The 27,837-nt window shown below is 40.4% G+C and overlaps 1 protein-coding gene across 3 annotated transcripts; it reads left to right on the top strand.

Annotated features, from left to right (window-relative positions):
* On the top strand, window positions 1-27,837 carry SLC7A6 (solute carrier family 7 member 6). 3 transcript variants are annotated; one of them, XM_074202044.1, is made up of 12 exons: window positions 1-143; window positions 5,002-5,106; window positions 5,840-5,938; window positions 8,944-9,500; window positions 19,484-19,609; window positions 21,407-21,551; window positions 22,406-22,529; window positions 22,837-22,940; window positions 23,344-23,440; window positions 24,462-24,611; window positions 24,959-25,142; window positions 25,701-27,837. In XM_074202044.1, the coding sequence occupies exons 4-12, from the start codon at window positions 8,981-8,983 to the stop codon at window positions 25,793-25,795; spliced, it is 1,545 nt and encodes a 514-aa protein (XP_074058145.1). In that variant the 5' UTR covers window positions 1-143; window positions 5,002-5,106; window positions 5,840-5,938; window positions 8,944-8,980; the 3' UTR covers window positions 25,796-27,837. The 3 variants fall into 3 exon arrangements, with proteins under 3 accessions (XP_074058145.1, XP_074058148.1, XP_074058143.1); XM_074202047.1 differs by lacking the exon at window positions 5,840-5,938; XM_074202042.1 differs by lacking the exons at window positions 5,002-5,106; window positions 5,840-5,938.

Genomic DNA, 27,837 nt, shown 5'->3' with positions numbered 1-27,837 from the left:
CTCCCCCACCTCGGGTCACGTGTCCCGCGGCGGGGGGGGGGGGCGGTATGTAAGAGAGGAAGAAGGAGGGGCCCGGCGGGACCACGGCGGCGGCCACGGCGGAGGCCACGGGCCGGAGCATCCTGCGGCGCTGCCATGCGGAGGTAACGGACCGGCCGGCGGGGGCGGCGGGGCCGGGCCGGGGGGGAGCCGGGCGGGGGCGCGGGGGGCGGCGGGGAGAGTCGGGGGCCCGGGGAGCGGCGGGGCCCGGGGGGCCGGGGAGAGTCGGGGACCCGGGGAGCGGCGGGGGCCCGGGGGGCCGGGGAGAGTCGGGGACCCGGGGAGCGGCGGGGCCCGGGGAGCGGCGGGGCCCGGGGAGCGGCGGGGGGCCGGGGAGAGTCGGGGGCCCGGGGAGCGGCGGGGGCCCGGGGGGCCGGGGAGCGGCGGGGGCCGGGCCGGGCTGGGGGTCCGCCCGGCCCCATGACCACGTGGGGCTCCCGCCCGGCCGGGTGGAGGGCTCCGGCCCAGGGGTCCCCGGCTCCGGGACAAAGGGGCGCGGGGGTCCCGGGAGCCCCCGGGCTGCCCCCTCCCTGCCTTCCCTCCGCGTTCCCCCTTTACCGCCTCGGGGCGCCCCAGACGCATCCGTTTCTTAGAAGCGGGGGGGGGGGCGGGGGGAGCCGAGATTGGGGTAAGGAGGTGGCGGCGGCCGGGAGCGCTCTGCGACGGGGCTCCCCACCGCGGGGTGACCTTGGGCCCCCCACTCGCCCATCCCCGGCTCCGGGCCGGCCCCAGCGCCCCTCCGCGCCCCCCTCGCCTCTTTCCCTGTGGCTGTCTGTGCTTCCATCCCCACGCACGTGTGTGTTTTTAAGCCACAGCCTTGCCCCCCCCCAGAGGCGGACAGGCAGGTCAGCTCTGTACATAACGTGCTGTGGATAAACATGTTTACAGATGACTCACTTTGAGGATGAGGAATTAGGATTAAGGACAAGGGACCCGTAAGAGATCATTTTTATAAAGTGTTCCTCAGGTTCTGAAAGGGCTTTTTTATTTTGTCTTCCCTTCCTCTGGATGGGGATGGCCATAGCTAGTCTGAAACGCTCCACATCACTATTGATTAGAGAAACACAAATTAAACCGACAACGAGGCATCACCTCGCACCTATCAGATGGGCCAAGATGATCCATACTGGAGAGGTTGTGGGAGGATTGGGGCATTGATGACAGTGGAGTTGTGAACAGAGCCAAACTTGGAGCAGAGCAAGATGGAAGGAACTATGCCCAAAGAGCAATGAAGCTGTTTATGCCGTTTGACCCAGCAATTCCAATCCTGGGTCTATATCCAGAAAAAATTGTAAAAAAAAGGGAAAAGTTCTACATGTTCCAAAATATTCATAGCAGCTCTTTTTGTAGTGGTAAAGACTTGGAAACTGAAGGGATGCCCATCAATTGGGGAATGGCTGAACAAGTTATGGTACATGAATACTACTGTTCTATAAGAAACCATAAATGGTCAGATTCTAGGGAAGCATGGAATGAGGATCTGATGTTGAGTGAAGGGAGTCGAGCCAAGAGAACAATGTACATATCAACAACAGCATTGTGAGATGAACAACCTTGATGGAAGCAGTTCAGAGAGCTAGAACGGTACAGGACCACAGGAATTCAGGTTCTTGTTAGGGGATCACCTCCCTGATGTCCCAGTCTTCTAACAGAACTAAGTACAAAGATGGTAGGTGGAGAATTGTACCCAGAGCTTAGGGAAAGCCTTTGTCAGAGCAGCAGCCCATCAAGGTACAGAATCTGTTTGGGAATTTATTACTGCCTTTGGGAATGGAAAAAAAAAAAGGTTTTGACTACTGGAGTCATGAATATTGTAATAATACTAAAAATTCCCCACAAGATACTTTTATACCTATTATACCTTTTATACCTATTATTTCACCTTATCTTTACAGATTTTTTATTCTAGAGAGATATTTGTATATCCATGCTCATGATTCTTTTCCAAAAAGTTTTTCAAACCTATCCCATTTTCACATAAACATAAAAAAACTCAGGGCAGCTAGGTGGCAAAGTGGATGAAGCACCAGCCCTGGAGTCAGGAATACCTGGGTTCAAATCCGTTCTCAGACACTTAATAATGACCTAGCTGTGTGGCCTTGGGAAAGCCACTTAACCCCATTTGCCTTGCAAAAAAACCTAAAAAAAAAAACCCCCATAAAAAAAAACTCAGACTACTTCTCTTGTTTCCAGATCCCTTTGGAGTCTTGTGGAACAGGACTCTACCTAATTTTATTCTTACCATGTTCCCGTTACACATTCTTAATTTTCATGTCTTATACTATATTTGTAGAGATTTAATTAGTTAAAAACTGAGGCATCTGTGAAGAAAGGGGCTGGCCTTGGAGTCTGGAAGACCTGAATATGTCCTGTCTCTGAATCAAACTGGATGTTGAGCCCTGGGCAAATCACTCAGTCTCCTAGAACTCTTTTCCAAGCAAGCTTTTAAGGCTATAAGTTATAGAATAGTTACATATTTGTATTTTTTAAAGGGAGTTTACTCACTAGGAATTCCCAGTACTAATGAAATCACAGTTCTAGTTAAAACAAAATTAAACTCCTTCAACTTACTGTATCTTTTTCCAGCCTATGGGATAACTTTTTTTAAATTTTACATATGAATTAAAAGCTGAAGTTAATTAGGTAAGTACAACCTAGCCACTGTCATGACCCAGATAATTTCAGAGAAGGAAAAGCAGTTCAGCAAAGCTTAACAGGTAGAACTCAAGACAAGTGATAATATGCAATTGAACCTAAGTTTTAAAAAAAAATTATTGCTATTTTTTAGTTTTCACAGTTCCTGCAGTTTCCTCTGTATTATTTCCCTCCCATTCCCAGAATACTATTTTTTGTATAAATTTATTTTTTAAATGAAAAAAATTTTTTTCTCCCTTCTACTGCCTTCTCTCCCATAGACACAAAAGAAAACTTGTAACAAGTATTCATCTTCAAATTAATTGCTGAAATGGCCATGCCAAAAAAAGTGTCTCATTTGGTGTACCAAATCTTTTTTTTGGCAAGGCAATGCAAGGTCACACAGCTAGGTAATTAATTGTCTGAGGTCAATTTTGAACTCCTGACTCCAGGGCTGGTTCTTTATACACTGCGCCACCTAGCTACCCCAAGGCCAAATCACTTCTGCCATAAATTAGGTAGCTTTATCATCAGCCTTTTGGAATTATGATTGATCATAACATTGACCTTAAATTTTTCAGTTGTTTATTCTTTATTATTGAATAAGTTCAGGTTCATCTCATAGAGTGATGTTCATTTTGCATTAGAGAAATGCAAAGTAAAACAACAATGAGGGATCACCTCACACCTATCAGATTGGCCAAGGTGAGAAAAAGGGAAGATGATCAATATTGGAAAGTTTGTGGGAGGATTGGGACATTACAGTCATATTCCTTAACTTGTTTGGCCATTCTCCAATTGATGGACCCCCTTAGTTTCCAGTTCTTTGCCACTTTAGAAAAAACCATCCTTCACATTAAAAAAGTAAAAAAAAAAGGGAAAAACTCAGTTTAGTACAACAAACTAATAATTTTAAAATTCTGACGTAAAATGCCTACTCTGTGTTTGGCCATTGGCAGTGCTTTTTCTGTTATAACCATCTGGGTGTTAGTGTTGGAACTATTTGCTTAGGGGTATTAGTCAGGAATTATTAAGTGATTCAATGGTTGATTAAAATGGGGCTAAAGTAAAGTTCAGAAGGATGATAGAACACCAGATGGGGAAGTGGTTGAATAGAAAATAATTGATTCATAGTTTACTAGTTAAAACCTTTTAATTTTTTTTTTTTAATGTGTGTGTTTCAGTTTTCCTTGCCTTAGTCCAGAAAACACCAAGCATTTATCTGCCTTTGTTTCCTTTACTTTCTGGCTGCAATTTAATGCCTGAGGCCATGGTCTAAGTTACCCCCTCCCCCCCTTCTTTATGGCCATTACTTGGATGCTTGCCTGTTTCCTTGACTTAACCTGCTGAGAAGGTATGCCACTGAAACTTAAACTTCCCTCCTCCCTCTTTCCAACAAGTGTGGCAGTGCTGCTGGATTATTATTGTTGCCTCGGAGTACATATCTGTCTTATTACCTTGGTGATCCGTGTGGGGAGTGGGGTACATCCTTAGACTGTCCAAATTGTGTTTCCTTCATCATAGGACTAGGTGCTTGTCTGAAAAAATGATCTAAATGTTTGTCCCTAATGTTTAGAGTAATGTGCTACAGTTGCTGAATAAGTAAGCAAGGCAGATTAGGTTGGACTGAGACAGAACTTCTTAGGTTAGGCAAGAAATTCAAATTTGATTGTACCTTCTCTACTTCAGGCCTCAGCAGTACTACATCATCTGCACTCATAGATTTCATATTAGAAGATGCTAGTAGTCACTCTCATTTCCTTCTGAATTGGCTCTTATTAATGAAAAGAATTATTTTTGTTTTGTACCTGTAATTTTATTAGCATAAGGAAGTCTCTTGATTGAAACTCCCATGAATGCAGAGTTACAACTTGTAACTTGTAAAGAGTTACCTGAGTCAGTGAAAAGTCAGTTGCCTTTTGCTCATGGACATTCATGGTAGTATATATTGTCAGAAACCAGAATTGAATCTGGATTTTGGTGACTCTGAATTCCACACTCATTGCACACTATGCACTTCTCCCTTTGTTACTGCTAGTAATGATTTTTATCTCACTTCATAGTCACAACAAACCTGGTAAAGTAGGTAATGCTAGAGATTTCTTTTGAAGAAAAAAGACACCTTAATAATTAGTTTGTCAGTGTTTGTTCACCTGTCTCCCCATTAGGTGAATGTTATTTTACAAACTTAATTGCCTGATTTGTGTGGAGTCTTGTTAGTATGCATTATTAGGAAAGTACTTTTACTTTTTTCCCAGTGTATGGGAGAAGATGTGTTGGAAATTATTGATCATTATTGAGCCTTTTAATGTATGTTTCTCTATTAAGATTCAGGTGAAACGTCCTTCTTTTCACCCTACTACCATATCCCATCTTCTTGTCTGCCTTCACCTCTGTCAGAGTTCATCTCAAGGAAGAGATGTGATTCCCAAGGTTAGTGGGGTATATGGAGTGCTGGCATCGGACTGAATTGTAGAGCTTCATTGTGTTGACCATATCATGGCATGGGAGGCACAGAGTAGAAATGGAAATGTTGATGTTTGTCCTTCATTTTTGAAGAAGACCGTGACATCAGAAATGATGCTATGACATACACATGAATTGGATTTGAGTGAGGGGGGGACTCATTTCCCAGACTCCCTTTCTTCTCTGGCACCATCAGAATCCTGTGACCAGATATGAATCAGGACAATTGTCTTGGATGAGAGGCAAAGTCAAGTGACTTGCTCAAGGGTCACACAGCAAGTAAATGTCTGAGGCTGGATTTGATCTCAGATCCTCCTGATTTCAAGGCCAGCGCTCTACCCTCTGCCACATCTAGCTGCCCCTAGATGGCAGTACCATGGAAAGAGCACAGGTTTAGAATCAAAAGACTGGTTTAAATCTCACTGCTGTTTTTTGTGTACCTTTGTGACCTTGAGCAAGCAAGCCACAATCTCTGTGTTTGTTTTTTTTTAAACCTTTATTTATTTATTTATTTATTTAAGGCAGTGCTGCCAAGGTCAAACAGCTAGGCAGTTATTAAGTGTCTGAGGCCACATTAGAACTCGGGTCCTTCTAACTCCAGGGTCGGTGCTGTATCCACCATGCCTCCTAACTGCCCCCTGTGTTTACTTTAAAAGTACTTGTTGGACTAGATCATTTCTAAAGTTCTCTCTGACTCTAGCTTCTATAGATTTATTCCATATGACTTGGTTGACTTTGACTTCTACGTTGGTCGTATTGGACATCTGCTTCTGAGAAAGACTAGGACAACTTTCACTGGGTATTTATTTTTTTCTTTTTTCTTTACTTACATGGTTTTTGCAAGGCAATGAGGTTTAAGTCACTTGCCCAACATCACACAGCTAGGTAATTATTAAGTGTCTGAGATCAAATTTGAACTCAGCTCCTCCTGACTCCAGGGTCTGTGCTCTATGTACTGTGCCTATTTTGCCAAGTACAAAGTATTGTGGTCAAGGAAAGAGTATTGGTGCCCACATGCTTTCTTTGCTCTTCAGAATTGTTTTTTTTACTAAGGAATAAATAAAAGAAATATTCTTGTGTATGCTATTGCATGTGACTCTTTTTTTTTTTGCCTGCTACCTGGGTAAGGAGGAAATGCTCATTTTTTTTTAAGACAGTAAAATCATCATTCCTTTTTCTTGGCACTGGTATTAGAATCCAAGATAAGGTCTTCTATATAGGGATTGTTCTGCACTCCAGGGATCCTCAAACTAAGAAGGTAAAGGGAAATAATTAGACCAGAACTCAACAAATAATTCAATTTGAGGGGTACAGCTGTGCATTGTTTCCCTCATTTGGATTATTAGCTCTCTAAAGACAAGGTTCCTGTCATTTCTTTCCTTTGCATTCCTCATAGGATATAACAGGTTGGGCACATTGGCATAATTTATAAATATTTTCCAACAGACTCCTTGCCTGTTCTTTGTATGAAGTACATAGGCATATACACACAGGTACACACAAACATTTGCCACCATGTAAGCACATTGAAAAAGCAAAGACTGAAATGGTGCTGTCCTAAAGCTGAGCAAATAATTTCCCCAGGAGTAAGTTGGAAAATCTTGCTGACTCAACTAGAATTGTTGCCCTTTTTTGAGAATATCTTCCTGGACAGCTGAGATCTTGAGTTGAAGGCAAGGATAGTTGGATTATCAGCTTTCTTAAAAACCTGTTTTTGGAGCGGCTAGGTGGTGTAGTGGATAAAGCACCAGCCTTGGAGTCAGGAGTACCTGGGTTCAAATCTGGTCTTAGACACTTAATAATTACCTAGCTGTGTGGCCTTGGCCTTGGGCAAGCCACTTAACCCAATTTGACTTGCAAAAACCTAAAAAAAACCCCCAAAACCCCAAAAAACAAAAAACCTGTTTTCTCTTAAATTACTCCTATTTTTAGTAATAGTTTTTCTGAATGTCATCAGGTCTGGTTGGCTTATAGCTCTAGTCAGCTCTGGTGGCTCTGTATAAGCTTATAAGTTAGGATTTCAAGTATATTTATTCCCTCACTTTCTGCAGGCTTTCTTTCCACCCTCAACTACCCCATCCCCTTTAAATCAGTTTATTTTATATTTCATTCTTGACAAACTTTTTGGTTCCTTTTGGAGTTCCCTAACTCTAGAGCAAGTTTTTTTTTTAAACTATTATCAGAATTATTAATAAAATGTTCAAGAGATATATAAGAACCCTGGAAAACCAGAGTTCTCAACATTTACCTCCAGATACAAGAGACAGACTGTATAGACCTCATGGGCTTATATTGCAGTCATGTAAAAAAATTTAGCAATTTAGTTTTTCAGTTCAATACTTTAAGTGATAGCTCTCCCTGAGAAGTATTTTCACCTAAATGTACACAGGGCTTAATTAACATTTTTCACTTGGCATATATAAATTTTTGCTTTGTTCTAATATGAGCTATAAAGATAACTACCCTTAAATATAAAACATGATGAAATGTCATGGAAAAGTTGATTAAAAATGTACATAATATAATTCATTATACATTAAATCCTAAATAGTTGCATCTGACCACTTAACTCATCTGCCATACTAAAGATCAAATAGCTAGAGTGAACAGTGGCACATTTTGAAGGATTACACCATCGTAAACTTTAAAATAAATATTTCTTCACCTGTTCCTTGAGGCTTACTGCCTTTGACCAAATGACAGCCTCTCATTTTATCACTTACCTCCCCCACAAAATGCCCATTAACCACTGTGGAATCTCAGGTGGACCTCTTTGGGACCAGCTTCTCCTTTTGAATCTCAGTAAGAGAAGAGAAGGGAAGCCCTAGGCTGGCACATAGGAGAGCAAATGTGTGGGAACTTGGACTTTAGAATATGGCTTTGGGAACTGAAGGAAAACTGAAATGTTGTGTAGAATGAGTGCTGTTTGTGAGAATCTCTTAGTCCAAGCAAAATCAAGGAAATGAAGACAAATAGGAATCAGAGGACTAGTACAAAACTTACCATTTCCTCTCAGTCTGCTAGAGAACAAACTGGCACAAGGGGGAAACAAGATGGGGGACTTGTCCTTAACCAGTGCTCAGAGGGGTGAGGATAAGGTTGGTGTCACTGAACCTGCCTGCTCAGCTTGGTGATCTTAAAATTTTTTATTAAACAAAGTACCCAAAATAACTGGTGCCAGAATCTCCAAGATCTAGGAATATATTCTGCCTTAAAAGAGGATTGTTTTTTCCATACCAACCTATTTAAGGCAGAGTTCTAGGACTTGGTAAAACAAGGGTTCTTAACTTGAAATTGTGAGCTTATAAGAAATATTTTGATAATATAATTCCAATGTAATAGTTTTCCTTTGTAATCCTCTGTATTTTGTGCTTTTAAAAAACAATGTTCTAAGGAAGGGTCCATAGTACCAGATTGCCAAAGGGGTCAGTAACACAAAAAAGGTTAAGATAGCCTGCTCAAGAAGTGTCCTTGTCGCCAACCCATACCTGAGCTCAAATCCAGGGTCCTTTATGTCATAAGAGTTTACATAGGACTTATGTGAGGGCATGCAGGTGTAATTTGTTCTTTTCCAAGTGACCTTGGCAGGGATCAGGGGAAGTTTGTGACCAAGATTAGGGACTTAAAAACCCTTGCTTTTGGTCCCTTAATGGTGAGCATGGATATGATTAGAATCTGCAGGGGAAAAGGTAGAGCAGGGGAAGTGCCTCTAACTTTTCTGTACCTCTCTTCAGTTAGACTTAGAATAACACCATATACAGCAACAAACTCATTTTTTTTTTTTTTTTTTTGGTTTGATTTCAGGTCCTAATAGCTGAAACTGTAAAGAATCCAACACACCATGGATGAAAGGGAAAAAGTGAGTCATATATCTGAATACCACCCCATCCACCAAGATGGCCTTCTTGATACTGGTAACAGCAACGTGTCATCAGATGGGCCGAAAGAAACTCTTCAACTGAAGAAGGAGATCTCTTTGTTAAATGGGATTAGCCTTGTAATAGGCAATATGATTGGATCGGGGATCTTTGTCTCTCCAAAAGGGGTTCTGGTCCACAGTGCCTCCTATGGGCTGTCACTTGTGGTGTGGGTCATTGGAGGCATCTTCTCTGTCATTGGTGCCCTCTGTTATGCAGAGCTGGGCACCACCATCACCAAGTCTGGAGCCAGCTATGCTTACATTCTGGAAGCCTTTGGGGGCTTCATCGCCTTTATCCGTCTGTGGACCTCTCTGCTAATCATTGAACCCACCAGCCAGGCTATTATTGCCATCACTTTTGCTAACTACGTCATCCAACCTATATTTCCCTCTTGTGAGCCACCCTACCTAGCTTCTCGTCTGCTTGCTGCTGCTTGTATATGTAAGTATGAGGACAAATTTTGAGTATGATATATATGTAATAATAATTCCTTATAATCATGTAATGCTTTGTACTTTAAAAAAATTTCTTTTCTCATTTATTCCTTATATCCAATCCTATAATATAGATAGATGTATAGGTTGTAAGCCCCTTTGTTTTCAAGGTATGTTTTTTAGGAAGGGGAAAGAAAGGTACAGGTGTGTCATAAGAGGTGTAATATTTATATAAATGCACACAAATATTTATATGTATATATAAATAAAAATGCTTGTGCTCTTTATTTCTTTCATACTTGATTCTCTGTGGAGCTCTTTTGTGATAAGGTTTCATTTCTGAGGAGAATTTTGCTTACTGCCCTTAGTATTCTTATGTCCCTTTGAGGAGCTCAGCATATCCTTGATGATAATAATATCATAGAATGATTGGGGTCTAATGAAAATAAGTGGAACTTAAGTTTTTGTCTCAAAACGAGGTTTGTTTTGTTTTCCAAAGTCTTCTATGAAGATAGTTTATAGGACGACACCTTCCTGTTTTGATGGCTAAGAGTTTTCTCTGAATAGCTTGCCTACTTTCCTCCCCAATCCCTCACAGGTAAATTTTCCTCTTTAGTATTTCAGTCAAGTAAATCTTGAATGAAATCTGTGTCTGGGAGGCTGCATTGTCTTCCTGTCCCAGGGCCCTCTTGGGTTCTTACTATTTGTGCTGTTAGGCTGAAAGGATGTCAAGAGATCTTTGGGGTAAAATTTCCCAGGGCCTGTCAGAAGATTGGTTCCACCATTCTGATGGAGAAATGGCACTCTGATGCTCACTGTCAGAGGCATTTAATTTTAAGTTCTTTCCTTTCCTTTTTTTTTTCATTTTCTTTTTAAAAGGCTTAAGTAGTGTTTCTAGTTCATTCATAGTTAAAAATGAGCTTGGGGCAGCTAGGTGGCGCAGTGGACAAAGTACCGGCCCTGGAGTCAGGAGTACCTGGGTTCAAATCCGGTCTCAGACACTTAATAATTACCTAGCCGTGTGGCCTTGGGCAAGCCACTTAACTCCATTTGCCTTGCAAAAACCTAAAACAAAACAAGACAAAACAAAAAAATGAGCTAAAAGTATTTTAGCAAAGAGACAGTGTAAAATAGTGAAAGGAGAGCTGTGCTCAAAGCTCACAAATCCACCCCCCCCTTACTGGCCCTTTAGTCCTAGGCAGCAGTGCTTAAGACTGAGGTGGAGAACTAAAGGTTCTGCTTATCTGCATTGGTTGAGGGAGTTTCCTCACCCAAGTTCTTTTTATCAGTGGAATCACAGGTCTACTCCCTCTCCTTAAAAGGGATAGAATTAATTTTAAGAAAGTACACAGTCTTCTATGGTTTAGGCCATTTGTAAGTGACAGATAGGCAAAACTCCTCTGAATCACATGAAAGACCAATTGGGGTCTGCCCTTGTAGGGGTTGATTTATCGATTTTAGTTTTAGTTGACGAGAAAGTAGGCCTATTAGATGTTTGATTAGGTCACAGTGACACTTGATATTGCTCAACTAATCTGTCTTTTTCCCCAGATTAGCCAATTGTGGTATTTATTTTTGCCCCAGAAATTCTAACTCACTTTTGTGGTTGGATTATCCGATAGAAGTCTCTGCTCGGGCAGAGACCAGGCAGTAAGATCATGACCATATCTAGGATCATAGATGGCAATTATGAGCAATAGCTCATTTTTTTTAAGAAAAATTAAAAAAAAATTTTCCATCAATAAAAAAATCTTCCTTATCTTTCTTTCCTATCCCTAATTGAGATAGAAAGAAAAACATATCTAGGCAAATAAATTTCCACATTGGCTTTCTTGGAAAAAAAAATTCAGTCCGCACTCTTTAGTCCTTCATCTCTCTATCAGGAGGTAACATGTTTCATCTAATTATTCCTCTGGAATTGTGGTTGGTCATTAGAGTTCCTGAGTTTTTCAATCTTTGTCTTTTTTTTAAGGTTTTTTTTTTGTAAGGCAAATGGGGTTAAGTGACTTGCCCAAGACCACACATTTGAACTCAGGTCCTCCTGATTCCAGGGCTGGTGCTCTATCTACTGCACCACCTAGCCACTCCTAATCTTTTGTTTTTTGCAATGTTATTGTCATTGCAAAAATCATTCTCTTGTCTCTACTTACTTTACTTTGTATCAATTCATACAAATCTAAGGTTTATCTGAAATTGCCCCCTACATCATTTCTTGGAGAACACTAGTTATTTCATCACATTTATCTACCAAAACATGTTCAGCCATTTCCCGTTTGATGGGCATCTGCCCAGTTTCCAAATCTTTGCCACTGCCAAAAGAACTATAAATATTTTGATATTTTTTAGAGTTTGATTTACTTAGGACTGATCTCTCCTTTAATCTGTAATTCTTCTCCCCCCCCCCATTTTCTCTTCATACCCTTCTTCCTTTTTCTCAGTTGAATGGTTTTTCTGTATGTGTATTTTCCTCACTACTTTGACCAGTGCAGATGAGAGTGAAGTTCCATATCCTCACTCATTCTTATTTTACAAACTTTTATTTGTGTACTTTGATTACGTGAGATAACTTCTCTTGCTCTTACCTCTTCCTCTGTCTTTCCATTTTTCTTTTAGAATCAAGATATAAAAGAACCTCTCTAGCATTCTTTCTAATCAGACTCTGTGACCTCTAATAGGTTTCAGATGAGACACGTGTAGGAGTGTGCTAGTAAGTGTTTGCCAGTTCTCTAAATGCATGACACACCTTTAAGACACTATCATTTTTACCATTATTTTCTTAAGTTGAGACAATCAATTTTTGAGGTATAAATATGGTAAAAATTTAAGAATTTATTCTCCTGAACCATTAAGAGCTGAGTCTAGCACATACCTAGATACATGTATTATCTCATTTGAAGAATACAATTTAGACTTGTTTAGCCCCTTGAGAGTCTTCATTCCCCCCCCCCCCCCAACTCCTATGTAGTACTTGAATTCTTTCTGGCCACTTGCACTATTTTTTCTTTGATCTTGAAGCCCTGAATTTTAGCTTTGATGTCCTTGAGAGTTTTCATTTTGGAGTTTCTTGGAAACTAACCAAGCTACTTTTTTCTGTTTCCATCTTTTCCCTCTATTTCTAAGAGTTTTATGACTTCCCCCAATCTTACTCCCCCCCCCCCCCCACTGAGAGCAATCTGTTAGTCTTTACTTTGTTTCCATGTTGTACATTGTTTCAAATTGAGTGTGATGAGAGAGAACTGTCCATAGGTAATGATTCTTAAAATGATCTCTCAGTCTGTGTTCCAGGTCAGTTGTTTTTGTTATGAGATACTTTACATTTTCATTTACATCTTCAGTCTTTTAATAATTTCTTTTTGCCTCATGAAATTACTATCTTCTATTTGCTCCATTTGAATCTTCAGATATTTATTTTCTTGTGGCATATTGTACCTTTTGTGTCAAGCTGTTAAGTTCTCTTTTCAAATTCTTTCATAGCTCCCATTTCTTTTCCAATTTTTCTAGCTCTCTCACTTTATAAAAGCATTAAATTTCTTTAAAGAGTCTTAGTTTATCTTTTCTAGTAATTCTAGTTGAATATGCTCCTATTTTGAGACTTTGCTTATAGATAATTTGGAATCATTCTCTTCCAGGGATGTATGTTCCTGATAGCATAACTGCTTTTTATGGTGGTTTTTTCCCTATTCTTCTGACTAACTTCATTCTTTATGTCAGGACTGGGCTCTACTCACTTTTGGAGAGAAGAACTGGGCAGATTCTGTTGCTGCTTTCCTGGGATTTTGAGTGTTTTATTATCATCCCAGGCTATTAGGGAGACAGCTAGGAATGTGCAAGCTTTTAGTATTTCCAAAGTGCTCTAATCCTGGGCACAGTCTGAATGCTCCCATACTAGTTTCAGTTCCTCAAGTTTCTGGCCTGGGTTTGGTTCTGAGCAATATACCTGTGGACATGTCCCATTTGTAATTCCAACAAATTGCTTGCTGGACTTAGCCATTATCAACCAGCTGGAAATCTCTGCTGTTTCCACTTACTTTTGATCTGAGATTCCTAAACTAGTTATTAAAACTTTAGACAAGACTAGGCCAGTAACTGGAATTGACATCCTGCTTCAGGGGTGTGCTGAAAAGTAATTTCAGAAATCTGGTTTTAAAATTTTCAGTAGGAACATTTATACTTTAGAAACAGACAAATGCTACAAATCAGGATTTAATTTATTTTATTGTCTAGACTTAAAGTGATAGGAAAAAAATGTTAATAATGCAGATTATTTACTTTTTTTTTGAAAATTGGTTGCTAAACCAATACCCCTGCTTCCCCTACACTGTCCCCCCCAAGATCAGAACCACATAGCTAGCCAACCATTGTTTGCTTTTGAAGTTGCTCCTTGTCTAGTGAATACCATCCCTATGTATAAGTCCTTTCTTCTGGATCTATGACTTGGCACTGGCTAGTGGATTTAATTTAAATTTTTTTCTCAGTTATATATAAGTAAAAATTTTTAACATTTTTTTAAAATTTAGAGTTCCAAATTCTTGACTCTCTCCTTGAAAAGGCAAACAAATTGATAGATTTTGTGTATATATATATATAGTATATATATATATGCAATCATGCAAAATATTAGTCTTATTACAAAAGAGAATAGAAAACAAACCCCAAGATTAATAAAAAAAGTTCAAAAGTATATATTTGGATATCAGTAGTTCTTTTTCTGGGAATAGGTAGCATTTTTCATCATAAGTCCTTTGGAATTGTTTTTAGATTATTATATTGCTGATAATAACATAACTAATAACTTAGATAACTATGCTAAGTTATTTACAATTCCTCATCATACAGTATTGCTGTTTACAGTGTCTTCTCGGATTTTTCTGAAAGCATATCCTGCTCATCATTTCTTTCTTTTTTTTAAATTAAAGATATTATTTGAGTTTTACAATTTCCCCCCAATCTTACTACCCTCCCCCCCCCACCCCCTGCCCCTACAGAAAGCAATAGGTCAGTCTTTATTTTGTTTCCATGCTGTATGTTGATCCAAATTGAGTGTGATGAGAGAGAAATCATATCCTTAAAGAAGAGACAAAAAAGTCTAAGAGGAGATAACAAGATCAGACAATAAGATGGTTTTTTCCCCTAAATTAAAGGGAATAGTCCTTGAACTTTGTTCAAACTCCACAGGTTTTTATCTGGATACAGATGGTACTCTCCTTTGCAGACAGCCCAAAATTGTCCTTGATTGTTGCACTGATGGAATGAGTGAGTCCTTCAAAGTTGACCATCACCCCCATGTTGCTGTTAGGGTGTACAGTGTTTTTCTGGTTCTGCTCATCTTGCTCAGCATCAGTTCATGCAAATCCCTCCAGGCTTCCCTGAAATTCCATCCCTCCTGGTTTCTAATAGAACATTAATGTTCCATGACATACATATACCACAGTTTGCTAAGCCATTCCCCAATTGAAGGACATTTACTTGATTTCCAATTCTTTGCCACCACAAATAGGGTTGCTATGAATATTTTTGTACAAGTGATGTTTTTACCCTTTTTCCTCATCTCTTCAGGGTATAGACCCAGTAGTGGTATTGCTGGGTCAAAGGGTATGCTTATTTTTGTTGCCCTTTGGGCATAGTTCCAAATTTCTCTACAGAAAGGCTGGATGAGCTCACAGCTCCACCAACAGTGTAATAGTGTCCCAGATTTTTCCACATCCCTTCCAACAATGATCATTATCCTTTCTGGTCATATTGACCAGTGTGAGAGATGTGAGGTGGTACCTCAGCTGCTCATCATTTCTTATAACACAATAGTATTTCATCTCAATCATATTCTACAAATTTACTCTAATTAGTGATCCCTTTAATTTCCAATTCTTTACCACCACAAAAAAAGCTGCTCTACATTATTTTTTTGTACATATAGGTCATTTCCCTTGATCTCTTAGCCCTAGTAATGTTCTTGCTGTGTCAAAAGGTATGCATAATTTTAGAGTCTTTTCTTAATATATCCTATAAGAGTATTATGCTTTGTAACTAAAATGCTATAGAAATGTGAGCATCAGTTACCTGTGTACCTAGATGCTTCTTAAGATTTAGGAACTCTTACTTGTGACAGGATAAATTTAAATATAAACTTGAATGATTTTAATCAACTATGATGAGAGATTAGGTCTCTTTGAATAGGCTTTAGGATGGGTAGATATCTCTCATCTCCTCAGTTGTATGCTCTTTTTTGTTGTTGTTTTTTTTTTTTGCAAGGCAATGGGGTTAAGTGACCTGTCCAAAGCCACACAGCTAGGTCATTATTAAGTGTCTGAGACTGGATTTGAACTCGGGTCCTCCTGACTCCAGGCCTGGTGCTTTGTCCACTGTGCCACCTAGCCTCCCCGGTTGTATATTCTTTCAAAGAAAGAACTGAACTAGAGTACAGATTGAAGCATTCTTTTTTTTTCCACTTTATTTTTCTTGACTTTTTTGCAATATAATTAGTGTGGAAATATGTTTTGCATGACTTCATGTCTAGTTGATATCATTTTGCTTGCCTTCTCGGTAGATAGAGAAGGAACTGGAGTGAGGAAGAGAATTTGGAACTCAAAATATTAAAGAAGTTAAATAAAAATTAAAAAAGAAAACCAATGGCTCAAGGAACAGAGAAAATGGGAAATCTTCAAACGTAGCAATCCCAAAGGGAGATATTGTTTCTTCCTAACCTTAAAAAATACTATTCCGAGTTTGTTTGAGGTTGATTGAGGTTGTTGTTTGTCCGTTATTCTCAAAGAAGACCATGGCATGAAGGATGTGATACCATGATGTGCATGTCATTTGGATTTGAGGGAGGGAGTGCTGTACAAAGCTGCCAGCCTCACTTACTCTGAATCCATCTGGGTCCAGTGGCCAGGTAGGAATTAGGATGACTGGAGATGGCCCTGGAATCCTTGAACTTTGTCTTTCCCAGGTCGTCATTTGACTAAAGACTGACTATAGTTAGAAGGTGGGTTAAGAAGATCATCAATATGCCTCTGAGGTCAAGACATCAGGGATAACGATAAGGAAGCCTAGGACAGAATTGAGGTCACAAAGGTCTCCTTTGTACGTCACCATATAGGACTGGATGTCAGTACTAGTGGAGTGACTGTCAACAGAGAAAAGAGTTTCCTTATCTTATAATACTTTAACTCTTCTAACTCTCCCCACAGCAGTTAGCCCAACCACTAAACCCCATTCTGGTGTGGAGCTCAGGCTTTTCTCTGCCCCTGCCCCCCACTCCCCACTCTTTCTTAGACCATTCATTACCTCTGTTCAGATTTACCTCACTTACCAATCTTGACTCTATAGTTCAACTCCACACTGTTATCTACTTGAATTTTTTTTGGCAGGGCAGTGGGGTTAAGTGACTTGTCCAAGGTCACACAGCTAGGCAATTATTAAGTGTGAGTTCAAATTTGAACTCAGGTCCTCCTGACTCCAGTACTGGTGCTCTATCCATTGTGCCACCTAGCTGCCCCTTTCGAAAGGAATTGGAAGAAATTAGAAATTTTAAGGTCTTATTAAATACTTCTTCACTTGACTTGACCTCTGAGCTGACTGACTATACTACAGTTTTGTTATCTAACTTCATAGGCCCTTATACTTAATTCTATTTTACAGTTATCTGTTTCTTTCCTTCTTTGCCCCCCCCACCCATCAGCCCAAGCTGAGGATCTTGATTTATACTTTACAGAGAAGATTGAATCCATTTAGTAAGAGCTCCCTCTTCTTTTTAAAATCACTTGCTATCATCCTCTACTCTTTTTTTTCCTAGTCTCTGATAATGAGGCAGTCCCTTCAATGCTAACCCTTCTACATGTACATCCATTCAGTTTCCTCTTGCCTTTTCTAGCAGAATGCTTCCTCAATCTTTCCAATCTTTAGGCCAAGGATAGAGAAGCTTTTTTCTGCCAAGGACCATTTGGATATTTATAACATTATTTGTGGGCTATATTTGGTCAAACATTTAATTATTTCAGCCCTAAAAACCTATTTGATTTATTGAATTTCAAGGTCTGTCAGATGAATACAGCCAGGCTGGAATTTCTCAGCCCCTGCTCTGGGCATTTTCTTCTTATTTGCTTGTTATTTCATTACTTCCTGTAAACATTTCCAAGGCTTCTCATACTTAAAACTTTACTAAACCTTATCATCCTCTCAGACTATTGTTCTATATTTTCCCATTCTCCTTCCTCAGAAAACAAACCCTGAAAAAAGCTACTTACCTATTGTTCCCATTTTCTTATTTCATTCACTTGTCAGCTCTTTCAAGTCTGGCTTCTGTTCTCATCACTAACTGAAGCTGCTCTTTCTAATTATCAGATAATCTCATTTAATGACCAAAACTGAACTTTTCTCACTCTGATTCTTATTGACCTCCCAGCTTTATCTGACATTGACCTTTCTCTTCTGGATACGCTCTCTGGGTTTTCATGACAGTACTCTCAAATGGATCTAGCATTTGTATCATGTCCTTCAATTATGAGTGTACCCTAAAACATGCCCTGAGCAGTTTCTTGACCTTTTATTAGACAATATACATTCTTTTGAAACTTTTCTTTCCTTTTCTGCTCCCTTATTGCCCCACCTTATTTCATCAATTATGAAAATTTTGATTTTATCTTTTTATGAAGTGAAACCTTTGATGTATGACCATCTTGCTTGCCAAATGACTTGGAGGAAGGATCGACTTTATGACCTTTTTCTTGCCTTTTTATCTCCCACAACTTGGGAAATTGAAGACTAAAGTTTCAACTGTAGTTGCTTTGTAAAATGGTGACAGACAGAAAAGACAGAAGAGATTTTTTTTATGAGCTATTCAAGGAGCATTATGAAACAGGTTAATATGAAGCTAGAGAAAGGCTTAGGTAAAGAATCAGTATTAATCTGCATGGTGCAGATGATGAATGAAGCATGAAGAATGATGCTGGTGAAGGTGAAAAGGCTTCTGGGGTGAGAGTAGGACTTGGATATATGGAGAAGATGAAGGATGACCTTTTTGATGGATTAATGAGCATGGCATGTATGCACACTGTGGATCATGGTCTTGGAAGGGAAGAATTTGGAAAGAGAATGATATTTTGTAGTAACTTTTCTAGTTTATTGAAAAAACACTTGAGAATTGGGTGTTGTAGATGTAAAGGTTACTGTTGCCTTCTGGCCCTGGCTTGTAGGAAATGGCATGTCTTCTGATATTTCTTACCATGTCCTTGACACTCTACTTGATTAGCAATGGAAGAACTTCATGGTTCCTGAGATGAGTACCTACTTCTGAACTCCTCTTCAGTGCAGATAGACTATGGTTGTAGTGAGTGGTGGTTGTTTTGAAAAACAGAGGTCTTGAAATCTAGTTAAGGAAAAAAAAAAGTTTTTTTTTGCAAGACAATGGGGTTAAGTGACTTGCCCAAGGTCACACAGCTTAGTAAGTGTCTGAGGGCAGATTTGAACTCAGGTACTCCTGACCCCAGGGCTGGTGCACTATCCACTGTGCTACCTCTCTGCCCCCAGTTAAGGGAAATTAAAACTGAATCCCTTTCCCTATGGGTCTCAATGATATAGATGAAGAACTAGAAGGACCTTAAAGGTCATTTAGTCTGCCTCCCTCCTTATCTTACAGATGAACAAACAGGTCAAATGTGTTAGTAGAGGGGGTCTTGTGAAGGCTTCAGTAGGATAAGAGGAAGGGGCTGTCAGTAAATCAACAAATAATTCTTGCTATGTATAAGACAATCTTATGTGTAGAAATTTTGGATCACTATCTTCCCTACCCATTTCTGCTAGTTTCCTTCCTTATCCGCTCCCTTCTCCTCCCCATTGAATTCTATTCACTTACTTCATTGATGGATTTCTCCAGCTAGTAGGAAGGAAGAATGGAGAGCATGGAGGGTGGACTGGATGATTGGAAGAAGGGGGGAGGAATTCTCTTCCTAAGACTGCCTGTGACCTGCAGCCCACTTGGATTTTCTCTCCTAGGTCTGCTGACATTTGTGAACTGTGCATATGTGAAGTGGGGGACCTGTGTGCAAGATGTGTTCACCTATGCCAAGGTTCTTGCCCTTATTGCTATCATCATCACAGGTCTTGTAAAACTGTGCCAGGGTAAGTTGGTCCTGGGAGGGAGAGAGGATATTAAGTTTAGCCATGCTGCCAGCTTTTCTCTGGTATAAGAGAAAGGACCTGGGTTCACCTGTTTCATCTCACTCATCTGAAGTAGTGACTGTTTTCATGTTTTCTGACTTTGAGACTCCCTCTTTCCTTGGAGGACTATGGTCTTAGGGATTGGCAAGATCTTGGGTTTCTTGATAGACTGGCCAAAGTTAGCTGGGCATGAGGTTGTACCTCCTCTAGGACTATTTCATCAGGGATGAGCACTGGACACTGTCTAGTCCCTGGGATCTCTTAATACAGGAGCCCAGAGCTAAGTTGAGAGATAGTGAGCCTTTTTTTTTTTTGGCAAGGAATGAGTTAAGCAACTTGCACAAGGCCACACAGCTAGGTAATTAGTAAATGTCTGAGGTCACATTTGAACTCAGATCCTCCTGACTCCAGGGCTGGTGCTCTTTCCAGTATTTCACCTAGATAGTGAGTCAAATTGAAGTTGGTTTAGGGCTTGGTAGAGAATGTTTTGCATGGCTAGGACAGGTACAACCTTTATTTGATTTTGTCCCTTTCTAGTCAGGCCCTCTTAGTTGACCAACTTGTGAATCCTTACTACATCTCGACATTCTTCTCTTCTCTAGGATCAGTTCTGCTCTAATTTTTCTCTTGATCCTTTCTAAATTTTCTAAATTTCATAGTTATCCATTAAGCTGTTAACTTAAGAGCTTAAAGTTTTTAGGCAGGTAATAAGGAAGATTATTTGGGGGGGAGAAAATCCTGCTTATTCTTTAAATCCTGCCAAATAGGTGACTGCTGAATCAAAGAGTGTAGAGGGCACACAGGGGCTGTGTGGTATATTAGAAGGAGCAATAATGTTGATATATGGAAGGGACCTGCTTTTGATTCCAAGTTCTTTTACCTCCTTTGTAATCTACTCAAGAAATTTAACTTATCTGTGTCTTGAATGTGTTGATTCACTGGTTAGGATTACAATATAGCCTGGAAATCAATAAATGTTCCCAATATTATCCCTGCCCTAAGAGCTGTGAACCACCAAACACAGGGTTAATTGGGCTGATTGTTACCAAATCTAGAAGAAAATCTACATTCTAGCCTGTGCTATTTCTAAGAATAAAATCCAAAGAGGTGATGATTGGGGGACAAGCTTTTTGAGCTGAGGATGCTATCTTAGTGCTAGCCTAGATTGGGTAAAGAAAGGGAGGCTTCATGGTTGGTATAGCCTTGATTTCTTAACATAGGACTATTATAATTGAAAAAAGTAAGAGTAGTGGGAATGTTATTCATGGGTCTGATAAACTTAAGACAAATTTCTCTGTTTCCAAGCTAAGGTTGGTGCTGTTAAGAGCTAATGCCTAGGTATAGTACATGTTATTTTCAGTATATAGAATTTGTAAACTGTGTTCTTACTTAAAAAAAAAAAAACTGGTCAGATATCATTACTTCAAGCTTTTGGCAGGAAATGGGGTTTTTAAAGGATATTATAATAAAAGATAGCTAGAAATGTTTTTACTTTTACTTTTTTGGCCTGCTTGGTTTTAGTTGAGAGCACTAAATGTTCTGAGGTCTGAGATGAGTGGGGCAGTAGTTCTGGTTTTGTTTGTACTAAAGATTTTTTTTTTCTTTTCCCCTCTTAACCTCCACCCTTTCCATCTTTTTGTTTTTCTTGCTTCTCTTTCATTCTGTGTGTTTCTATTTTGCTATCTTTCTGCTCTGTTTTTATTCTCCCTTTTTCTTTCTCTGCCCTCTTCCCCCCCCCCCCCCCCCCATCTTTTCCAGGACATACTGAGCACTTTCAAGATGCATTTCAGGGCACTTCCTGGGACATGGGAAACCTCTCTCTTGCCCTGTATTCTGCCCTCTTCTCTTACTCAGGTTGGGACACCCTTAATTTTGTAACAGAAGAAATAAAAAACCCAGAAAGGTAAAGTTGAAAATCATTGCACTACCAGACTAATTTATATTGGGAATCTCATTGGTGGTGGGTATCTTTTCCTAAATGAGGACCTGTTCTCAACTTCTGTGCCCTTTTCCTCTTCCTTTTCTCTCCCTTCGTTTCTCCATCCTCTTCATCTTACCTTCTAATTGCTTTGAGCAAGAGGACAGAGAAAAGAGGAGAGAGTTAGTTGGAAGGGAAGGTCATGATTTTACCTTATCAAATACATACCACTAGAGTGCCAATGTCCATCCTGGGGAAGTGTGACCTTGGTAGTCAAATCTAAACCCTGACTATTAAGTCTGTAGCATGAAGAGAATTCTAAACTCAGTCTGGCCAAGTATTCCTCTCCCAGATAGGACTGCTAGCATGGTAGAGAGACCTTGGCTCCCAAGTATACCAGCTAGGAATCTTGATAACCTTTCCGTGAAGACTCCAATGTAACTACATTCTTCAGATAATCATTTCTTACTGATTTTGAAAGACTTGAAATGATATTCTTGTGATACCTTTAAAGAATAAGCATGTCTTAGTAAATAGTTTGAGAAGACAGCATGGTGGAGTGGATTTAGGTGTGGCTTTTGATTTGGTCCAGTTACTTAATCTTCAGTTTCCTTATTTGTAAAATGAGGTCAGTTTAAACACTAAATCTAAGATCCTATGACACATGTCTTACCTAGTTGTGGAATTAAAAAATGTTGGGGTTAACAATTTGTAAAGGAGATTTATTAGAGATACCATTAATCTCGTAAAATGCTTTCCTCAAAGGGGACTTAGTTAATATTGTCCTGAAGGAAGGAGGTGCAGGGTCCTAGTGAATGGTTTGATATTTTTCTCAACAGGAACTTGCCTCTGGCTATTGGAATTTCTATGCCTATTGTGGCACTCATTTATATCCTGACCAATGTGGCCTACTATACTGTATTGGATATCAAGGCTGTGCTGGGAAGTGATGCTGTGGCTGTGGTGAGCCCTCTGAACCTAGTCCCATTTGTATTCTGAGGCTGTGTTGGGAGTAGTGTCACAAAGGTCATCTCTTTCCTCTATATTCTTCTTTCCCTGATGGTGGGGTAAGATTGGGCTGTGTCCTGCCTCTGTTTCTTCCCCTGATTTTGGAAGAGTAAATTGGTCCATGGAAGCTATCATCTGATTCAGGAGCAGAGATCTGGTCTGTAGCATAGGCTTTGTGATGCTCACTCCACTTCAGTTCTTTGTGAGATGCTTACTTGCTATGTTCTTTGTGTTAACTTGCTTTCTTTTCTTCATTTACCAGACATTTGCTGACAAGGTGTTTGGCATATTTAGCTGGACAATTCCTATTGCTGTTGCCTTTTCCTGCTTTGGGGGCCTCAATGCATCGATCTTTGCTTCATCAAGGTAATATAGCATGTGAAGTGACCTTTAAAGTCCTTGTCCCTCTGTGCTCATCCAATCCTAGCAATGTATATAGTGAAAGTTTCTAATATTATCTTATAAGTTGCCTTTCCTACTAATGAAGGCAAAGCTATTTATATGAATAAGCTCATTCTTAATGGTTGTGATTGGTGCTAAGGGAAGCAGACTTTGAATGGAACCTTGTGGTTTGATTAATGGAGCTTACCTCCATCTCAAGAGTCTGGTTGTCGTTCATTCAGTGCTTTATAATATGCCTTAGGATTTGGATGATATATGTTGTATATTTGTATGTATAGATATAGATACAGAGGCACATGTCTGTGTGTCAGGGCTAAATGAGTGTTGGATATGAATTCTACTTAATCTAACTTTTTATCTGTTCTAGGTTGTTCTTTGTGGGCTCCCGAGAAGGTCATCTTCCCTATCTTCTATCTATGATTCACATTGAACGCTTCACACCTGTTCCAGCTTTGCTCTTCAATGTGAGCTCATGTACTAGAAGGGGAAGGGGTTTGCGTGGGGGGAATTTTGGAACCTGGGCATTACACTAGTTGCTTTCTGGGGATGATGACCACAGTTCACAAGAGGAGCAGGCTAGCGATGTTCGAGGAGTTGGTGTCAGGGCCGTTAGAATGACCAAGAATGTAGAGCTGTGGCCCTGATTTTGTTCTGTAAAGTAAAGAGTTGGCTATATGTTGTTATAAAAGTGCTTGCAGTGAGGAAAGAGGAGCAAGAACCTGAGAACCAAAGGATGTGTGGAGAGGATGAGATGGTAAAGGAGATGGGGGGGAATGTCATTATAGAGGATGGGCCTTCTTGAGCAGTGTGGAGGAAGAACATCACTAGGCATCAGAAGACTGATGCCATCCATCTCTTACTACCCATGTTACTATTTCCAACCTAATTCACTACCCATGTTACTATTTGCAACCTAATTCATTAAGTCCCACATTCTTTGTCTGTAAAATGGGTATGATAATTGGATGGCACACTTCAAAAAGTGATCATGAGGTAAATGTGTTTTAAACCTTTAGGTGATATATAAATGTAAGTTGCTATTAGAATATTGTTGTTGTTCAGTCATGTCTGACTCTGAGACCTCATTTTAGGGTTTTCCTAATCAAAGATACTGGAGTACTTTGCTATTTCCTTCTCCAGTTCATTTGACAGATCAGAAAATTGAGGCTAACAGTGTAAAGTGACTTGCTCTGAGGTTCACACAACTAGCAAGTGTCTGAGGTCAAATTTGAACTCAGGTCTTTGACTAGAACTGAAACTCCACTGTGTCACCTAACTGTCCTGGTTATTAAGGGTATAGAAATAAATGACCTCTACTCTCACAGGATTGTTGTGAAGGTTCAGATTGGAGAATTTATATGAAAAAATGTGAAATCATAAAGCACTATACAGATGTAAAGTGTTGTTGAAATGAGATAGAAGAGAAATGAAATATCAATATCTTCTATTTGCCTTCCCTGCAACATGAAACCCTTTTCTTTACAGTGCTCCATGACCATCATCTACCTCATTGTGAAGGATGTCTTCCTGCTTATCAACTACTTTAGCTTCAGTTACTGGTTCTTTGTGGGCTTATCAGTTGTAGGACAGCTTTACCTCCGGGTGAAGGAGCCGGAGAGGCCTAGACCACTCAAGGTGAGGCTCTTCCTGTTGGTTGAAAGGAAAGGCTAGGGAGGGATGAGTGGGAATTTGGGGTTGTTTGTACTAGAGGCTTCCATAACTCAAGGATTTAGGTCTTATTAACAGCTCCCCAGATCACAGTGACTCATCCTGGTTTGTCCTCTTGTGAGAATTCTAGCCATGCTACCTTTTTATCTAATGGGTTAGATGCAAAGATTCTCATCCCTATTGGCTTAAGCTGGGTCAGGAAGCTGGAGGTAGGATGGTGGCACTAGAAGGAGTGATGGGCTCTCATAGAATTTTATGATCCTTAGGTTGCAAGTATTTAATATTCACATTCTTCATTCTCTTTTCTCTTCCAGCTGAGTTTGTTTTTCCCTATTACTTTCTGCGCGTGCTCTGTTTTCCTATTGGTTGTACCCCTTTACAGTGACACTATCAATTCCCTGATTGGCATTGGAATTGCTTTTTCTGGGATCCCAGTCTACTTTGTGGGTATCTACTTGCCTGCCTCCAAGAAACCACTCTTCATTGGGAAGATTGTGGGTGAGTATTTCTCCTACTTGTGTATAGGGTGGGTTGAGGTAGGGGATAGGGAGAATGAATTTCATAGTTGACCCAACATGGTAGGTGCTTATGAGGCTTTATTTACCAGGGCTTCTGAAATTCCCACTGTTAAGTCTTTTTTTTTTAGTTTAAGACTCTCTCCAAGAGTCCTTAAAAGGCTTAAAGTTGCAAATTATCTGGGAGGAGAAACACAGCACAGGTTAGTTTTTTGGATTAACTAGTGCAGGGTTTTAGCAAGAACCTTTGGAGAAAGGACATACAATATTTTTGGTGAATTTCAGATAGGTGGGGATGGAAATGTGCAGAGCAATTGAGGCTGATGAGGAGTAGAGGGGCACTGGGCACTAAACCAGCTAATCAATCAAAATCAAAGAGCCAAGTGGGGAGGGAACCATCTCATAGGGTTGTCTCAGCCTGGCTCTGCTGATCAAGGATTCTAGGTGAGAAATCCTTGGAATTGTTCTTAGGAGACTGATTTCAACAATATTAATTTTGGAGCTAGTTTGTGAGGATGTTGTCTTTATCTTTTCTATTTAGCTGCTGTCACTAAGGCCACACAATTACTCTGCCGTTGCGTACTGACTGAGCTGGACTTAAGTGAAGACAGGAAAACTGAAAGAAAATCTAACTAGGAGCCAGAGACTTCTTCCTCTAAGGCCAGGAAAACCAACTGCACATGGGTCATCAAGGCCCAGTATATCCAGGAAAACAGGAGAGCAAAACCTCCCAAGGGTGGGAATGAGTTTTCTGTGGTTTGGAACTCAATTTCTCCAATGGCAGACTTCTGGAATGAAAACTCCAAACCCCTCTAACATCTTGACAGGCTTGGGGGGGAGTCTGGAATGATGGAAGAGAACAAAAGGTCAACATTGGGGAGCCATACTGATAACAAAAGTTTAGTGGTAAGGGGAGGGCATGCTGGTGAGGAGATGGAGTTGCTGAGTCTAGAAAGAGCATCTTCCCCTGGAGCCAGGCCTGGAGAAGAAATGGATCACATCTTCAGTCTTCTAAGTCAAAAGTTTTTGGATTTGCTCAGAGGAAAGCTATTTTAAAATCCTTCTGACATCCCATTTCTCCTGTTCCTCCCCCTCCTTCCCCAGAGCTCTTATCCTCAGCTCTTCCCCCCCCCAACTTGAAGACCATTCCTAATAAATCCAAGCCAAATCCCCCCTATTTATGGTCTCCAAATTTTGGGGGTTGAGGCCCATTTTTTCAGTGGGGGAAGAGGAGAGAAGGTAGGTTGGGGGGAAGTATTGTAGGTTTTAAATTCTTTCCTCTGACCAAATTCAAACTTTTGATAGGAGCCTGAACATGTGACCCATTTCTTCTCCATGACTGGTTTATTTGTCTGGGGGTAGGGTGGGGAGAGGATTATGTGCCTTTTTTATTGTGATTATTTGTCCAGAATAATTGGCCTCAGATTGAAACATCAGGTGTTCATCTGTTCAGAGGTTGTGGTAGGCTGGGGCCCCATGATGATTTCCCAGCTCTCACAGCTGATTTCCTCTTAGTCTGCAGTTAGAGAGTCAGGGTCTACCGGTTGGGATCTTGGGTAGCCCAGCACTTGCATTGGTGGGGTTTTCAGTTTCTCACACTCCTACTTCTAAGCTATTTGTTCACATGTAGATGTGCAATGTTCACATGTACACGTGTGTGTGTGTATGTATGTATGTGTATATGACAAGCTCTGGCTGATGTCTTAGCTGGGGGAAAAAGATGAACAAATCCATGAGTGAAGGTTCATGCTTCTGTGTCTATTTTGGACATTAGTACATAATAGCGTTGTTGATCCTGGCCCCTGGTATGAAAATTCAAAAAGATTTACTCTAATTGCTTTGACAACTTATTGAAAACAAATGTTTAGCCCTGACAACTCTCAACCAACCCTGAGTCATGAATTATCTAATTCTTTCTGATAAAGACAGCTAGTAGTCAGCTCCTTTTTCACACCCATGCACACATCATGTTGATGTGGTTTTGTGATAGTGATGGAACTCCCCCGGATAGCACTGGCATTCTTCCATTGACCCTGTGGTTGGATTGCCAGATTTATATACCTCACATGCCCTATTGCCTCAACGTGTGTCCCCTATGGGAAGCACATTTCCTTCCCTCCTTGCTTATCCTGACTTTCAGGTGGGCCGTAGGAGGGGACTTGCCCTAAGTTTGGGGGGCTGAGACCTCTCAATAGTCCAGTTTGATTGCTTGTGGAAGATTTTAGTTTATTTTTTCTTTTTTTTTGAAGATGGATTTTCTTTGGGAATAGATGAATCCTTTTTGAGGGTAGTAAGGATCCTTTAGTCAAGTCCTTCAGAATGCCTTCCTGACTCTGGTGGAAGCAAGCTTCCTTCTCCTGTCTGTCATCTGTGCTTCTTGTTGAGAACCTTGAAGCAAACAGTAATGGGGTGCAGGGGAGAAAGGGAGGAAAGTTAGTCCTGTTACATATGTGGCCCAGAGACTGGAGGTGTGGGTGATGGTTGTGTGTGTTCTTGCCTGGTGTGTGTCTTTTGTGTGTAAATTCTAGAGTGGTCTGAAGCTGGACAGAGTGTTCTGCCCTGCAGGTCAGGCAGTGCTTCATCACAGGGCCAGAGGTGATCAGGGATAAGAATACCTCACCTTTTTATGTTGGTCCTTGTCCTTTGGCCTCAGAATCAATAAAGAATGAAGATGGGAA

Source organism: Macrotis lagotis, chromosome 1, assembly GCF_037893015.1.
Source record: "Macrotis lagotis isolate mMagLag1 chromosome 1, bilby.v1.9.chrom.fasta, whole genome shotgun sequence".
NCBI lineage: Eukaryota > Metazoa > Chordata > Mammalia > Peramelemorphia > Peramelidae > Macrotis > Macrotis lagotis.
The sequence above is the reverse complement of the archived record's forward strand: the minus strand, read 5'-3'. Positions and strand labels throughout refer to the sequence as shown.

Bases quoted from the DNA above. Each gene is read 5' to 3' on its own strand.
- SLC7A6 (XM_074202042.1), top strand. From the start codon at position 8,981: ATGGATGAAAGGGAAAAAGTGAGTCATATATCTGAATACCACCCCATC. The intron at 19,610-21,406 runs GTAAGTTGGTCC...CATCTTTTCCAG, and splicing joins TCTTGTAAAACTGTGCCAGG to GACATACTGAGCACTTTCAA. The intron at 23,441-24,461 runs GTGAGCTCATGT...TTTTCTTTACAG, and splicing joins TTCCAGCTTTGCTCTTCAAT to TGCTCCATGACCATCATCTA.